Below are 17,317 nucleotides of genomic sequence, written 5' to 3' on the forward strand. Positions count from 1 at the left end.
TGCATTTTCATTTCCTTCTTAAGTCTGAACAACACCCTTCTTTCGCAATCTTTTATATGAGGTGCAAAGCTACAGATCAGGTTGCATGATGTGGAGCAGCCGCATAAAACTAGATTGCTCTTTTGGGTTAAGCTACCAGTGAGACAAGTTAAACAAGAGTCACAGAAAAAGCAGTAAAATACTTTATATCACCAGCGGCTAATTTTACTTTATGGATTAACATTCTTCACAAATCTTTTTGTTCTTTGGAAAAAATGGATTGATTTAGAAACAAATTGATCAGATAAGCGAATGTAATTGAATTGCTATGAATGGAGGACAATGACAAATTTCTAATATATTAAACAATCATATTCTTTTATAGTGAAAGAATGTGATGCTTTTCTTATCCTTCTAAATGCTGTAATTTAAAATCTTACTTTTGGTTTTCTTTATTTTGTCTTTGTTTCAGATTCTCCTTCAAGCGATGCAGCAATCGAGAAGATAGACCTAGGAAGTGGTGACAATCTTGATCTGTCCTGCAGCTCGCAGGGTTCTCTTCTACCTGTTGTCTGGTACAAGGATGGTGTTGGTGTAATACCAAGCAACAGAACACAAATAGGACAGAGGCATCTAAAAATTATCAACGTCTCCTTTGAAGACTCTGGTCTATACAGCTGCAGACTGACTCTGAGCAATGAGATCTTGAAGAATTTCACAGTCAAAGTGGCAGGTTAGACTTCTCAATTACTATCCAGAGGGAGATAATGTTTGTGTTTGCTTTTTTATTTGGAATACTAGTTTTTTTTTACATTTGCAAAACAATATACCTGTTATGTCTTCTGTAAGGTTTTCATGAGTATTCACAAAGCGTTTGCAGGTGGTTTTCTACTTCATGCTACAACCTGAATTCATGGTGATAGCTTAATTAAAGATGGTAAATGCCATGCAGAAATAATGGGTAGTTTTTTTACAAATGCCTTCTTAGGCATATTGCATTTCATATATGGTTATAAAACAAACAATTTCTATCCATGCACATATCATCTGAACACATGTAGTCCAATATTAGGATCATAGGTAGCTGCAGTTTCCTCCAGCAGCACTAATACGTACAGAACCAAGTTTCAGGGCACAGTAACTGTCACTTATAACAACACCGATTAACCTAACACTAAGCTCTGTGGAATGTGGTATGGCAACCACTCTACCAAAGATTCAAATCATAGCACTAATCACTGAACCACCTTGCCACTCAACAAAAAAGTAATGTACTTTAACGTTTTTAAAACTACGCTGTGAGTTCAAGTTTCTGCATAATTATTGTTTCATGTTCATCCATGTTTCTTATTAGACTGATATAGGAATAATATAATACAATGTGCATTATAATTCTGAACCCAAACATTTGTTGCATTTACTTCAATATGCCTATCAATTTATCCATTTGTAATCTTTCAAAACCTCTTGAATAGCGGTTAAAGGTAATGGTCTTGAGAAATTTAAAGATACCATCAGAACCACACCTTTAGACTATGACATGAAATCAGATCACAAAGAAAGCATCCACACTCCACATAAAAGCATATTATCTAATGAACCACCATGTCATTTTACAATAATTTAAAAAGCACTACATTATATGTTATGTTACTTAAACTTAATTGAGCAGCCTTTAAAATGCCCGAAAATGAAAGTGGTTTTGTGAAGAATTTTTTGTTTATTCATTCATTCATTTTGTCTATTTTATTTGTATACCTTTTTTGCCATATAATAACAAGTAACCATCTGCTTCTCATGTCTTCATGTGAAATTGTAACATAATTGAAAGCCCCTTATGAATTGGCTTAATCAGGGCTGTTTGTTGCAGCGCTTGATACAATTACCGGCAGTCCATTAAGACAAAGTGGCATGTCAGCCAAATATCTTATTTGTTACATCAGTGAAGACTGCAAATGCCCTAGAGCCATACCTTGGAGATATATCACATAGAAATGCAGTCTGATATTAGATACTACCAATATCTGATCAGGAAACTATCTCAGTGTTTGCAAACAGAACACTTGCTTGCATGGATTATATGGCTTTTTGGATAAGAAGTGTCGGATGTCTGTTAGCCACCTGCTAGAGATATGCTCACTGTTAATGTTTAATTTTTGTATTATTATGTAGCGAATTTCCTTGAAAGATTTTAGAGCCATCTAAACCTGAAAGAAGGTCTCTGACATGAAGACATCATGTTAAATTTGGTGACTTCAGTCACTGTCTTATCGGAAGAGAGTGGAAGATAGGAAGAGGTAGAAAAGCAAATTACAGGAGCAGTGATTTTTTATTTACATTGTTTATTGCTTTCCAGAGGGAATTAGAGTGATAATGGAAATTCACAGATTTTATTGTTCTTATTGAGCCTATCGTACTAGTATCAGTTTTTATATTTATTTATATTTTTAAAGTACATTGTATGTTGTTTAGAAACATGTTGAGTTTCATCTAGTGTGTTAAATGTGACATATAAATGTATTTATTATTATTATTATTATAAACAATTTTCAAGGCTGTGTTGTCATTCCAGTTAAAAAAAAAAGTGGTTAGTGCTTTTCCTTTCTAGGTAACTGAACTCGAATCCTGGCCTAGTCATTGCATGTGTGTAGCAGTGCATTCATGAGAACAGCAAGATGGGCAGAATGTGATAATGAGGACATATGTACTGTAAATGAAAAGTATACAGTATAATCTGTCTAAAACAATACATACACCAGAATAACGGACAATTTTAATGATTAAAAGGAATATGGATGGAATGGTGATGAAATGATTAGCACTTCTGTTTCACTGTTCTAGAATACTGAATTCAAAAATGAGCTTGACCTTTGTTGAGATTGTATGCTTTAAGGAGTTTCTTAATTATATTGGCCAATGTGGTTGTGTATATGTGTATGTCTTGTGACAGCCAGACACCCTGCAAATTTTCTAATGCTGCTGGGATGGTTTCTGTCAATCTACAATCTTCCCAAGAATGAATGATGAAATGTTTTTTATCCAACATTCCAAACATGAAAGGTATGTTAATTGGAGACTTGGTCCATTATAGATGTAGGAGTGTGCATGAGTGTGACCTACAGTTGACTGGCATCATGCTCAGTGTTGTTGCTTTGTATGTGATGCTGCCAGTACAGAGTACAGCTCCTTGAAATTAAAAAGCAAATATAGAAATTGGATAGATGATTTATGATCAAGTATGTTATTAGTCTGTTTCTAATATATTTCATATTTCTGATAACACAACTTTTAGAAGTTAAATATATTTTTACACTTTGGAAATCTCAACCTTGCATATATTGCTTTTCCTGCTACTAAGCACAATGTATACTGTGAATCTGTTATGACATAATACAAAAGTGGTAAACTTTTTGTTTGCAAAGGAAAGTATGTCCAGTGAGCGCCATGCAAATTGTAAATTAAGAAAAAATCATTTTATAGTATAATGATAGTTTTGTGAAATTTGCCAAAATTCTTCTTTAGATCATAGCGACGTTTTTCAGATTAATTATACAAAATCAGGTCAGTTCTCCTCCCAAATTGTCTGATAACAAGAATTTAGTCTTATTTAATGATCACTTCATTTTTTGTGTCAGAATTTATTAAGGAAAATTTATCACCTGATAAAATCAGCAGCATCCTATAAAATATGTTAAATTATAAATTCAATATGTGAGGTCAAAGACTATAAGTCAGCAACTCCAACTAATTCTATGCGAAAATTAGTTTAAAATTTTGCATTGTTTTTGATCTGATCCTTTTCTCCCTTCTTAATAATACCTCTGTATTATTGACAGTTTCAAATGATTCTGTCACAGCTGTGGAGCCTCCTCCTTTCAGAACTGTGCTCCTTTCAGTTCTTCACTCAACTATGCACTTCTGAGAGAAGAATTTGTTTGTCTAGCCACACATCAGTGCCTTTCATTTCTTTGGTTTTCAAGTTTCATAGAAGAGACTAAAAATCTTGTGACTCTCCCGCCTTTGGTTATATAAACTTGCTGTGGATTTTTTTCAATTGATGCTCTTTTTTCAACACATTAGAATTCTGTGTATTATGCTACATTCACATTATGGAAAATTGAAGATTTTAAAGGTAGGCCTCAACCTTGATGATCTTTAACACCCATTTTTTGTGAATTGCAAATCTTATTCTAAAGTCAAAGCTTGATAAAAAATAATAATTTTTTTAGAGAAGATTTCTGATCCTTCATTTTGGAGGTTTCCCAAATAAAGCAATGTTCTGTACTTGTCTAGACATCAATTTGTCAGTTTTATTCTTTTTCCCCATGAATACTTTTATGGTCTATTTTGTTTTAAAAGTCAATCTTGTCTTTCAACTTAATTTGAAAAATTCTCCCCATACAAAAGCGCCCTTCTTGTAACTTGGGCATCCAGTAAAGTTCCATTCCTCCAACCTCCCAGTAAGTGTTTAATATAGAATTTATATCAACATTAGTGCCGTCACCCTGAACAAGAAGCCCTTTGTACAGAGAGTGTGTGTGCCCCCCTTTTAAACCCTCAAAAGCTGTTTAGTCATTGGCAGGCAGGACTGAGGGGAAATGGGACACATTCATGATACTATCACTCAGTTTCCTTAGCAGAGACAAGCTGCATGCTTCCTTAAGTGTGGAGACATTAAGTGATATACATATATGGTGACAGTAAGCAATGATTACTATGAACTTTTCCAGCACCCAGAATATGCAGAATAACTTGGGCTTACCCGAGAGAAATGATTGAAGATTTAGTGTGCATTTTATCCCACATGTTCTAAACAGCATTGAAGGCGCCAGCTGAGCCCATTAGTGACAACCAATTACAACACAATTAGCTTGAAATGCATCATTATTAAAAACAGATGGGGTGGTCAGGAATCAGAAACTTTGCTTCAGTTCATGGATTGGGATTTGTGCCAAAATAAAGCAGCCTTTGCTGGCATAGATCAAAGTTGTCTAGCAGCCCTCACAGTAGGTCCAGTCATAATGTTTAAATATACAATTATATTAGCATCCACTGTTTTAGGCTTTACCAATATATTTTTATGATATTTTAATACAGGTGGTGGGTTTAAATCTGGGCAAAAGAGGTTGGGTGGTATAGTTTTCACAATTGCTTGTGTGAATGTATATATATGTTTGTACAGCTTAATGGAAAAGTAGGCTGAGAAAATGGACGAATGGAGGGGTGTACCAAATTTTTTTACAGAGCTGAAGTCTGCCACAGTTGCATTTTTTTCACTCAAAAAAGTTAAGTGGCTAAGCCACCCAGACTCCTACAAAGAAGCTGTGACTCACATCTGGCTCCATTTAAGCTCACTGGGAAATTACAGCAGGCATTTCAAGGTTGGATAATTTAAACTGCTAGTGCAATACCTGTTATTTTAAAGGTTTTGTTACTGTACTTGTGTGATTATTGACTCTAGGGCAAATAAGCAATTAATTTACTGTAAGAAAAGATCTATTGAGACTTAAAATAGTTAGCAATAATCTCCTAATAAAGGCCATTATTGATATGAATGCCTCAAGTTGTTTTGGGGCATTGTCCTCTTATTAAAAACATAATAATTAGGGTTTGGATATGTGCAATTACCATGATTAAGATTCTCACTCTATGTAACTCTTTTCCCTTGAAAGGATTTATTGAGCCTTTAAGAACTTTTCCCATTCAAATCACATTAAGATCTCAGTAAGGTTCCTTCTATCATTCGTTTACATATGAATTTATTTGGAGTAAATGTTGTTTTTCAAGCCAGAGTGTTGAGCGCTCTCTTTTGTGGATAGCATGAATCTCCCAGTATTGTCCTTTCTTAGTCAGTTTTTCTGTATGTTATATAATAACCAGAACAGTGAAGGACAATTAAAAATTATTTGAATGTAAAGTGGTGAACAGCTGGTAAGATCACCAACAAGATAGTACAGAATACACTATTTCCAGGAAAGAAAAAGAGAGAGAATGAGAAATTAAGATGCCCTGTGTATGCTAAGTGTGAGAAAGCACCGACTACTGCTATAAGCAATTTTTAAGTTATGAATATGAGGTGGATCACCTGAGAAACATATGCTGCCAGAGTAAGAAAATGAAATGTTTCCATAGGGAGACAGAGAGCGAGAAACCCAACAAATCACAGGAATATATGCTCCTTTCTTTGAAGAGAGAATGAAACTAGATGGGGCAGGGAAGACCCTGCAGGACCTCCTGACCCACAGGTGACAGAATATTGTTACAAATTAGAATCTGCTTGGCAATTCAAGATTGGGTCCAGTGTATACTGACAGCAGACCAGTTTTCTTATGCCTATCCATTATGGGCCATCCCTTTAAGGGAAAGAACAATGAGGACAACTGGAGTGTCACATAAGTTGTATTAGAATTTTAGCCTGTTGTCCATATAGGAAATGTACAGTATTCTTGGAAGTGATTTCAGGGCTTGGCTTGACAACTATAAGGTTTTAAAGCTGTTGCATGGTAATGGGGATCTATATGTCAGCAGTAAGGAGGTGAGTTGAGATCACAGTTCATCTCACAGTAGCAAGAAGTCAAGGTGAGAAAGAGGGAAGTGTATGGAGACAGAGAGGGGCTTCAGTAATTTTTTTTTTTCTAGGGAACCTGAGAAAGTTACTCATACTTTTATCATTTTCTCTGCTTGATTTCTGCAGTACATTGTATTCTGGGATCAGGAAATCCCTGATATGCAGGTTGCAGTTGGTTGGGATTGCTACTGCCTGTTTTTTGGCCAGGGCAAGAAAGTTTGATTCTGTATCTCCAATTTTAGCCTCTGTACACTGGCTTCCTGTTGGTTTCAGAATTGATTTTTAAATTTTGCCACTGGTTTTTAAATGAGTACATGGGTATGCTCTCACTTATTTATGTAAATTGTGTGTTATACACCAGCCATCCAGAGAGCTTGGATCTGCTGGTCAGTTGCCTCTTGTTATCCCTCTTAATAAGTGCAAAACTAAGGGGGATGAGACTTTTTCAGCTGGTGGACCTCATCTGAGTAATTCTTTACCCACAAGGAGTCACCCTCAATTGAACTGTTTAAAACTAAATTGAAGATTATTTCTATTCTCTAGCTTTGCTTGACTTTCAGTGATACTGATGGCTATTTCCTCATAGTCATTTGCTTGTTTTCAATTTACTGCTGGTTTGTATTGTGTTTTATTGTATTTTACTCTATTTATTTAATTTATGTTTATTGTATAATATATTGTAAAGCACTTTGGCTACAGCATTACTGATGTGGTTTTAAATGTGCTCTATAAATAAATTGGCATTGACATAATTAATATATAAGCAAATGGTTGAGGCATTCCCACTAGACAGATAGAAATTTGAGACCTATTTAATTTGGCAAGACTTTTGATTTCTGTGTATTTGTGCTTTGCTTTTTTCCAGTGTTTATCCTCTACTTGCATTCATTTATTAATTTATCAGTTATTAAAGGAAATAATTTTATCTACTTTTGGCTTTTTGGGTGTTATTCTTGGGTGCTGAAAGGTGCAACGAAACCTCCCCCCAACTTAAATGCAACACAAATTAAACTGAATGTCATTTTAAATAGTACATTATGAGAGATAAGTGAATATGTTATTGATTTAAAAGAAAGGCAGGAGCAAGAAAGTGTTTTGATTTCAGGACCACCTCCTTAGATTTGTAAGTTATATTGTGATTAATAAAATGTTTAATGAGTGTTCAGGTCCAGGCCTTTAAGTGAGAATAAATGCCAACAGTGATGATTTATTTGAGCAAATGTGTGCTATGCCACATTTCTGTATAGAAAAAACACAAAAGTTTGAAATGTTAAATCAAGCTTAGCTTTCATTTAATGTTCAATCATTTTCTGAATGTTATTTGTTTTATTTTTTTGCTCATTTCACTGTAAAGAATTTCAAACCTGGAGACCTTATATTAATAATATTATAAAGAACCTGTAAAACATGCAGTCTCCACAATACATATCGAATGTCTCGTATTTAGTGCAGACCTTCATAAAATTAAAAAAAAAAAGACTTTAATTAACCTGCTTATTCTGATATGAATCTCAGATATGCAGGGTCTGGATAGGATGTCAGATAACTACTAGGAGATTAAAGTACATAATAATTAATTGTTTTATTTTTTCCTTTTCACCAATTAGATTCATTATCTTCAGGTGATGATGAGGATGATGATGATGATGAAGAATCAGAAGATGCAGGTAATAATTTTAGTGAAAACAGTTACCTTAGTAATAGTCTGCAGTGTTGGGTAACTTTATTAAATTCTGGCTGAACATTGTACAGACCATACTTTCCAAAAAACTTTTGAAGTGTTTTCTGAATATGTTTTCTAGTAGTATTTTCATTTCATAAAAAGAGATTTTTTTTTTTGTGGAACACATTTTAAAATTCTTTGCAGTTTCTTTATTTGTCAAATTATAAGTAACACTTAGAATTATGCTGTTATCTTTCAAGCTTAGATATTTCTTCATAATTATGGTATATATACTGTATTAATTTGACACATGAAACTGCATATTTAAATAAAATATGTAAAAATAACTAGCAAGGATCACACTCCTCAGCCTCCCTGGAAAAGTCTATTCAGGGGTCCTGGAGAGGAGGGTCCGTCAGAGAGTCGAACCTCGGATTCAGGAGGAACAGTGTGGTTTTCGTCCTGGTCGCAGAACAGTGGACCAGCTCTACACCCTTAGCAGGGTCCTGGAGGGTGCATGGGAGTTTGCCCAACCAGTCTACATGTGTTTTGTGGACTTGGAAAAAGCGTTCGACCATGTCCCTCGGGGAATCCTGTTGGGGGTGCTCCAGGAGTATGGGGTACCGGACCCCCTGATAAGGGCTGTTTGGTCCCTGTGCAACCGGTGTCAGAGCTTGGTCCGCATTGCCGGCAGTAAGTCAAACCCGTTTCCAGTGAGAATTGGATTCCGCCAGGGCTGCCCTTTGTCACCGATTCTGTTCATAACTTTTAACTAGCCCGCTGTTGTGTTTTATAATAGAACATAATTTTATGTTGCAAATTAATCTAGTAAACAAATTAAAGTGTTAAAAAAGTAATGATTTATACATAATTCTATACATTTTTAAAGCCTTCTGTTTAGGTTGTTACATTTGGATCTCTCATGGTTGGGACAGCACAGTCTTGCTACCTCCAGTTAGTATTTCACTTTTGCTTTGACAGCTTAATTCAAGTTTGACTGTTTCATAGTTTAATTTATTTGGTTGCATTATGGCATCATGGTTGTTTTGGCATACTTAAGTTCCAGATTATATTTTTCATTGTTGTTCCTTGATATAATAGAGCCCTTGCAGACCTTCATGTTATTCACAAGGAAAAGAGTTTTTTTAATGGAAAAGACTTTTGTTCCTTCATACATTTTTCAAAGTTAGTGCACTTTTAGTGCAATGTTTCAACTTTAGGTACAGTATGTATTTCATTATGAAATTATTTAGTTTTCCACATATAAATTAGCCTAAAAACCAAGGCTGTTTTTTTGTCTTTAATCCTAAATAACAGTGTTTCTTGTGATGATCATTTTGTGTAAGTCACAGGGCACGAGCATTTTAAAGACAGGATTAGTAAATACTTAAAACTTTTGTGTTTAATGTCTCCTAATCCACTCCTAATTAGTTTTCAGAAACAAGTCCCTTCTATAAGCAGGTTATGGTACATGTGACAGTCTTTATTAAGTGTGAGAAAAGTATAGGAGTATCCCAGATTTTGTAAGTAGTTAATAGCGTCAGTAAATATGTGTTATTTATCTGTCCCTATCAATTCAGTAAAAAGCTAAACTCTGGGTTATATATGTTACATGTATTTAGTGTGGGAATGGTGCTGGATTGCAGGAATTCAGTGAAATTGTAATTAAAGTTTTGTCATACATTTATTTTCTATGTAATATACTATACTTTAATCAAATGATTTCAAAGAAAATTAATATGCACCATTTAAGCTTTCATTTTTCTTCTTGTCATTATACTGTCTCTGGACAGAGGAATGTCATAGAATGGTGATTAGTTCACACACATATAGTCTTATGTGTTTTTAACTTTTTGTTTTTATCTCAAATGCAGGTTTACATGATTTCCCCACATCAATTCTATAGTTAAACTTCTGTTGTTGTAGCACATTGGTTTTAATCTGCAGTCTACTGTGATTTTGCAGTGCATAAGCTATGTTTATTCTGACAAAGAGGCAAAACAAAATGCATTTTTTTCTCTGAATTGGCTATTTACGTTATGTCCCAACGGGATGAGTTGTGTTCCTTTAAACAGCCGATGTAATCTCTAATTAAATCTGGCTGTGTGTTCACAGGCATCATCCAGGCAAATTACACAATTACATTTGATTTGGTTTGCTTTAAAACGTCCATGGTTAAGCTTCATTTCCAAGCAGAATACCAGTCCTGCTAATTACAGTATTCCCAGTAAAGATCTGCAAAGCTGCCCATTTTTCTTTGTCGCCTGCTGATATATACCAGACCATTTATTAGATGCAAATACCAGCAAACAGGACTGAGACACTATCAGTTCTGCAATTATTTAAATTAACTTAAATTGCTGCTGGTTGTGGGGAATTGGGATCACAGTTCACCTAAAGGTCATAAAAGGTGTTGCTTTACTTTTGTTCTTTCTACATGTATTTTGTTTTAACCCATTTTATAATTGGGTGATTTAACTTAAATATTACCTTAAGAATATACAAAATTGTTTTTATTTATTTGGCTGATGTGTTTGCCTAAAGTGACTTAGAAGATCTGGTTGCATTACAGTTTTTACTTGTACATTTTTGCAATCAAGAAACTTGCTGGTTAAGTGATTGGCTCAATGTGACACAAAGTTAACACTCTCACCCATTAGGTGCCTGTTCACAATAATTTGTTTTAAATTTGATCTATTCACAAATGCTTTTTCTCCAACAATAGTTTACATTAATTGGACTTCAGTGTGCTAGATTATGTTTATGGTATCTTTTATGAATATGACAGATATTAAATCATTAAAGAACCAAATTGTGTTGACCAGCTAACCATTGCTATTAGAATTAGGGGTACTAAGGGCAAATGGCAGAAAAACTGAATACCAACCTATGTATAATACTAGCATATCTACTTTGTGTAATTACCAGTTAACCCACAACATGACAGCAAGAAAGTACATAATGGATTTCTTTAAAAATCCATCATATTCGGAAAATTCCATGAATAGCTGACAATGTATCTAACAGGAGCATCACTCCTGTTGATGCCAGGCCTAATAGCAGGCATCTTATACTCACCAGCAAGAGAAGAGGAAGTGAACATATGCCAGCTAGCTAGCTAGCAACATCTGTGCCTGGATCCTTTGCTAAGTGCTGTAGCTCCCTTTGACCAAGATTGGGAGGAATATTAACTAAGATTACCTGCTAAAACATGGAGCTGAGCAATGTTTTCAACCATAGCGTTTTGATAAATGGAGGTGGTTAAACTACACTATTGAAATAAATTGTGTTTTTGTTTTGCATGACTCCAGGCCACACAGAAAAAATAAGTGTTTTTTTATTGGCATGGATGGATGGATAGGTGTTTTGTGAAATGTGAGTTTTTCCCAGGCCACTTCAAAATTCAGTTTTTGCAAGAAACTCACAAAGATACTGTTCAGACACCCATAGGGTCAGAGAAAATTCCAATAAGCAATGCAATTACTGAAATATTGTTTACCCCAACACATCCCATGGCTATGCCTCTGCTCTCTACTATAGCATTAAAAGTAATTTGACAATAATATGGAATCCAGCATTTTGTAACAAGCACTCAGTATTACATACCCCTTCAGTGAAATTCAGACTTGAGATGATAAATCAAAAACTGAATAAAAAAGTACAAAATACACTCAGGCCATTTTAATAAAAGTTAACATCATAAACCCCCATTTATTCTAGTTCAGTGCAGCAGAAAAGCTGCTTAGGGGGCAAGATGGGAAACAGCCCTTGATTGGACACTAGACTATCGCAGGGCCTGCTTACATACATACTCACAGAGAAATTTGTGGAATTGTTTGGGCATATTCAAGGAGGAATACCTGCACAGGCATATGGAAATTGTGCAAATGTCCAGGCACGTGAATTGAACCCACCTCACAGAATCTGTGAAGTGAAACTTCACTACTGCCAAGCCACCTTAAGGACGTCTTACATCATCCATTTTTGATTCCATTATAGGAGAGTCTCTGTATACCAATGCAGTTAGTATTACAGTAAAGCTCCAAAAAATGAGGCATACATAAGGCGCCACACTGCAGTTAAACAACTTCCATAGTCCGTAAACCAGCAGGTTTAATTTGGAGAAGGTTTTATTAATTTTCCTCTAAACTATTCTATCCTTGAGAACATGGTTTCAATTAAGCTGTTTTAAAGAAATTCCATGAATAAGCCCTAAATTAGGTAACATAGGAATGGAAAATAAATTGAATGCAACACAGTAGAAAAATAACTATGGTAACACAGATCATCATGGCCATCCTCTCTTTCAGTGTGTGAATAAACTATGATTTAAATTTTCTGAATTGCAAAAAATAAGGAAACAATTTTTTAAGACAATGATTTGTTTTGTATAAGTACTGTTCCTTAAGTTAGCTTACATCAATAAGTGAAAGTGCCTATTTTTATAATTCAACCATTCATTTACTGAGCGCTAGTTTTAGGTTCACAGGAACCCAAAGTTTATCCTGGCAGGATCGTGCCCAAGTCAGGAATTAGGCAATTTAGGGCTGCCAATCAACAAAGCTGGAACATAATAAAAAAAAATGGAACCAGATAATTTCCAGGTTACTTCCAGAATTTGAATTTGTTGTTTGAGTTAGTACTAGGGTGTTGTACCGTGTTAGCCATTATGAATGTAGAGAAAAGCCAAGCAAAATGACACCTTTTATTGGCTAAATAAAAGGTGTCATTTTGCTTGGCTTTTGTTTGAGTTATAAAGTTTATGTTTCACCAACTGTCCTGTTTTTTTTTTGGTTTTTTTTTATTAGTACTTAACCTGGTGTAATTTGATCCATTGTCTGATGTTTTTAATTGTCTGGTAAAGTAGTTCGTAATAATGTCAAATGGTTTTTTGAATAGTCAGAAATAGAATTATAAAATATTTAGACAAAGAAGCCCACTTCTAATAATTTTCTCTTTGAAGTGCTCTGGTGTCCCATACTGACTGGTTCCTGCCTTGTGATTAGTGCTGCTGGAATGAGCTCCAGTTCCCTGCCGATCAGACTTATTAAATGGATGTCTTGATAGATTAAGTAATTTATAAAGCAATTCCATAGATGGAAATAGACAGTATCAATTTTCATGGCACCTTCCTTTTAAACATAAACCTTCCAAACTGAGTGTTTACAGCTGAGTCAATGATGAAGAATGTATCCAATGCAGTGAAAAGAATCATTTGTTTTATTGTTGTACTCCTTTATTTAAAAGCTCTGTAGATTAAATGATAATAATTTTTTAGTGTAAATTAATAATCAGGTTTTATTTGAAAGAGCTCTTTTTCTGAAAATATTTCCTTGTTTTCATTTTGGCCATTATGCTTACTTCAGTTAATTTGGAGTGAGAGCAATTGTGAAATGAAATTTATTTTGTTGGTTTGCAAAACATGTTTGAACTCCCTTAAAAAGAGAAACATGATACATAAGTAATCTGTTAGTAGAGGGGTTCAAGAATTAAATAAGTAAATGTGTCTAGCCTTCTTTTGTATAGCATCCAGTAAGGTTGGTATCACACTGGAGTACTAGGATCTCCACCCTTCTTACTATAAACATAACCCACTAAAAGAACAATTAATTGGCTGGTCCCAGTGGACACTTTACATCAACCCATATTTCTTTAGTTGGAAATATTCCAGTCATCAACTTCATATTTGAGAAATGCTGATAATTTTCATGGTGAGAAAGGTGGCAAAGTTTGCACTCTGTCAGAAACATAAGGATGAAATGGATTAATTATTATTATTAACACCTATGTATGTATCCATTCATACATCCATGTGTGTTCTTACCTACCATTCCATTTCAAAACCGCAGGGGCAAAAACCTGTTCTAGCAGCATTGGGTATAATGCAAAACCAACCAACCATAGGATGCTGCTGGAGTATGTGAATTTCCCCTTGGGATTAATAAAATTATCTATCTATCTATCTATCTATCTATCTATCTATCTATCTATCTATCTATCTATCTATCTATCTATCTATCTATCTATCTATCTATCTATCTATCTATCTATCTATCTATCTATCTATCTATCTATCTATCTATCTATCTATCTATCTATCTATCTATCCCAATGCACTCTCTGATTCAGGACCAATTTAAAAGAGCTGATCAAAGTCACATGCACATCTATGGCACGTCACAAGGAGAAAAAGTGTACTCAAAAAAAATTCCAAGTTGATACAAGGAGAAATGTAGACTGTCACCAGGCAGTGGTCAGGCCATAATTCAAAGCAGCGCTAACCACAGTGCCACCCCAGATGATACTGCATAACATTTTCTGCTTTCTTATCATTACATTTACATTTACATCATTTAGCAGACGCTCTTATCCAGAGCGACTTACAACAGTGCTTAGTAGTCTACGACTGTTCTTCAGTCTTTAAGGCTAGGATTAAATCTACTGTCATTAAACAAGTTACCGCTGACCAAGTTGTACACAAAACCATGCTAGAAGAAAATACTAAGTTGTTAGTACAAAATTTTTTTTTTTTTTTTTTTTTTTTTTAGAAAAAGGGTAGAAAAAAAAGTATGGGGACTTTAGTCCAAGTGCTGTTGAAAGAAGTGTGTCTTCAGACGACGTTTGAAGACAGTGAGGGTCTCCGCTGTTTGTACAGCAAGAGGAAGTTCGTTCCACCACTGAGGAGCCAACACTGCAAAGAGTCTTGATGCATGTCGTCCTCTTCTTTTAAGTAAGGGTGGTTCGAGACGAGCAGTGCTTGATGTTCTGAAAGAGTGAGAAGTGACACGCTGCTTAACCAGTGTTGATATGTAAGGTGGTGCAGTTCCAGTTTTGGCCTTAAAGGCAAGGGTTAGGGTTTTGAACCTGATGCGGGCAGCCACAGGGAGCCAGTGCAGGTTCCGCAGCAGAGGTGTAGTGTGTGAGAATTTGGGAATATTAAAAATGAGTCTTGCAGCTGCATTCTGGATCAATTGAAGTGGTCGTGTTGCCTTTAGTGAAAGTCCAGACATCAGAGAGTTGCAGTAGTCCAGCTTAGAGATGACCAAGGTCTGGACGAGAAGCTGAGTAGCCTCTGTAGTGAGAAAGGGGCGGATTCTCCTGATGTTGTAAAGAAGACATCTGCAGGACCTGGAGAGGTTGCTGATGTGTGGAGAAAAAGACAATTCTTCATCTAGAGTGACACCAAGACTTCTTGCCGTTTTTGAGGGGACGATAACCGAGTTGTCGAGAGATTGCAAGGTCAAGATTCGGAGATAAGTTGCCTTTGATATACAAGAGTTCAGTCTTGCTGGGATTCAACTTGAGGTGGTGGGAAGTCATCCAAGAGGAGATATCAGCAAGGCAGTTTGAGATGCGGGTTGAGACCTGCTGGTCATCTGGTGGAAAGGAGAGAATGAGTTGAGTGTCATCCGCATAGCAGTGGTAAGAGAATCCATGTCCAGCTATTACCTTCCCAAGAGAACCTGTATACAAGGAGAAGAGAAGGGGTCCTAGGACAGAGCCCTGAGGAACACCAGTGGTCAGTCTTCGTGGAGCTGACTGGGAGCCTTGCCAGGCAACCTGGAATGTCCGGTCAGCAAGGTAAGAAGCAAACCATTGCCAGACAGTGCCTGAGATCCCAAGACTAGAGAGAGTTTCCAGAAGTATCTGATGGTTGACTATGTCAAAGGCTGCAGATAGGTCCAGAAGTATGAGGACTGAGGACAGGTTGGTAGATCTGGCTGTGTGAAGTGTTTCAGAGACAGCAAGAAGTGCAGTCTCGGTAGAATGAGCTGCTTTGAATCCAGACTGATGAGGGTCAAAAAGGGCGTTATTAGATAAAAACACATTAAGTTGGTTATAAACTACTCGTTCCAGTACTTTAGAAAGAAAAGAGAGCAGGGATACTGGTCTGTAGTGGTTAATATCTGAGCAGTCCAGAGTAGGTTTCTTAAGAATTGGTGTGACAACAGCAGACTTAAAGGCAGTGGGAACATGGCCAGTCGTTAGGGAGCCATTAACTATGTGTGTGATGTGTGGGAGAAGATCCTGAGAGATGAGCTGAAACGTACCTGAGGGGATTGGGTTGAGTGAACATGTTGTGGGGTTGCTGGCCGTCAGGATCTGAGACACTTCCTTGTGAGAAAGTGGAGTGAAGTGATGAAGCTGGGTTGCACAGGTCGGTTGAGAGTGGGTGGGCAACATGTCAGTCTGAGGGAAGGAACTACAGATAGTAGCAACCTTATCCTCAAAGAATGTAGCAAAGTCCTCTGGTGAGAGAGCTGGGGAGACAGAAGGAGATGGTGATTTAAGCACTGACATAGGGAGGGGGTGCAGCTGACATCTAACAAATATTTTCTATCAGCAGATATTATCAAATAGGGAAATGCAGCCATATGTTAAATAAATAAATAGTAAGGAGGAGTGGTGAAACAGTAGGTAATATTGCCATTTCATTGCACTTGAACCCCTGTTCATTTCTTGACTGATCTGCTTTCTGTGTGAATTTGTCATGCTTTTCTTCCAGATTTAGTTGAGTTTTTCAGATATTTAGCTGATTGGTGACTCCTGATTGACCTGATGAGAGCGAGCAATACATTGTATTGGTTCCTACTTTGGCCTTATTCTACAATAATATGCATTAACTCCCTGAAACTCTTCACTGGATACGCAAGTTTCAAAAATAGACAATAGTATTACACTTGTTGTCAGGGTTAGCATAATTCCTGCTTTTCAAATGTTTACATATTACAAACTCCTGACAAAGTGCCAAGAGTTTTCCAGTTGACTAAAAAATATAATAAAACTGTTTACTTCTTCACAATTTGATTTAACATGCCTGTAAGTTTTGCTGTTTTTCTTACTGTCATTTTAAAATTAAGATTCCTTTCATAAAAGAACAAAATACTATAGTATAATAGCAAACATATCTAGCAGGTATTTCAAGTTGAAAATAAAGTTTTTCATAGGCATATAAACTCTGTTTTTGGTCTGGCTACTGGAAGCACATTAGAGGAGATGCTAAGTCCATTCAGAACAGCTTTTGTCACAATGACCTGTTGCAGGCCTCCTTTTAGCCGGCTTTGTACAGCGGGACTCGGAGCTGTGAAAAGGAGGAATTAATTATC

General features: G+C 36.0%; 1 protein-coding gene across 7 annotated transcripts in view; it reads left to right on the forward strand.

The window, feature by feature from the left end:
- Positions 1-17,317, forward strand: part of fgfr3 (fibroblast growth factor receptor 3) — a 109,284-nt gene that overhangs the window by 42,510 nt on the left and 49,457 nt on the right. For all 7 annotated transcript variants that reach the window (XM_051928393.1, XM_028801618.2, XM_028801622.2 and 4 more), the window contains exons 3-4: positions 452-712; positions 8,155-8,214. In XM_051928393.1, the coding sequence (XP_051784353.1) occupies positions 452-712; positions 8,155-8,214 (321 nt within the window). The remainder of the gene's footprint in view (positions 1-451; positions 713-8,154; positions 8,215-17,317) is intronic.

Source organism: Erpetoichthys calabaricus, chromosome 5, assembly GCF_900747795.2.
Source record: "Erpetoichthys calabaricus chromosome 5, fErpCal1.3, whole genome shotgun sequence".
NCBI lineage: Eukaryota > Metazoa > Chordata > Cladistia > Polypteriformes > Polypteridae > Erpetoichthys > Erpetoichthys calabaricus.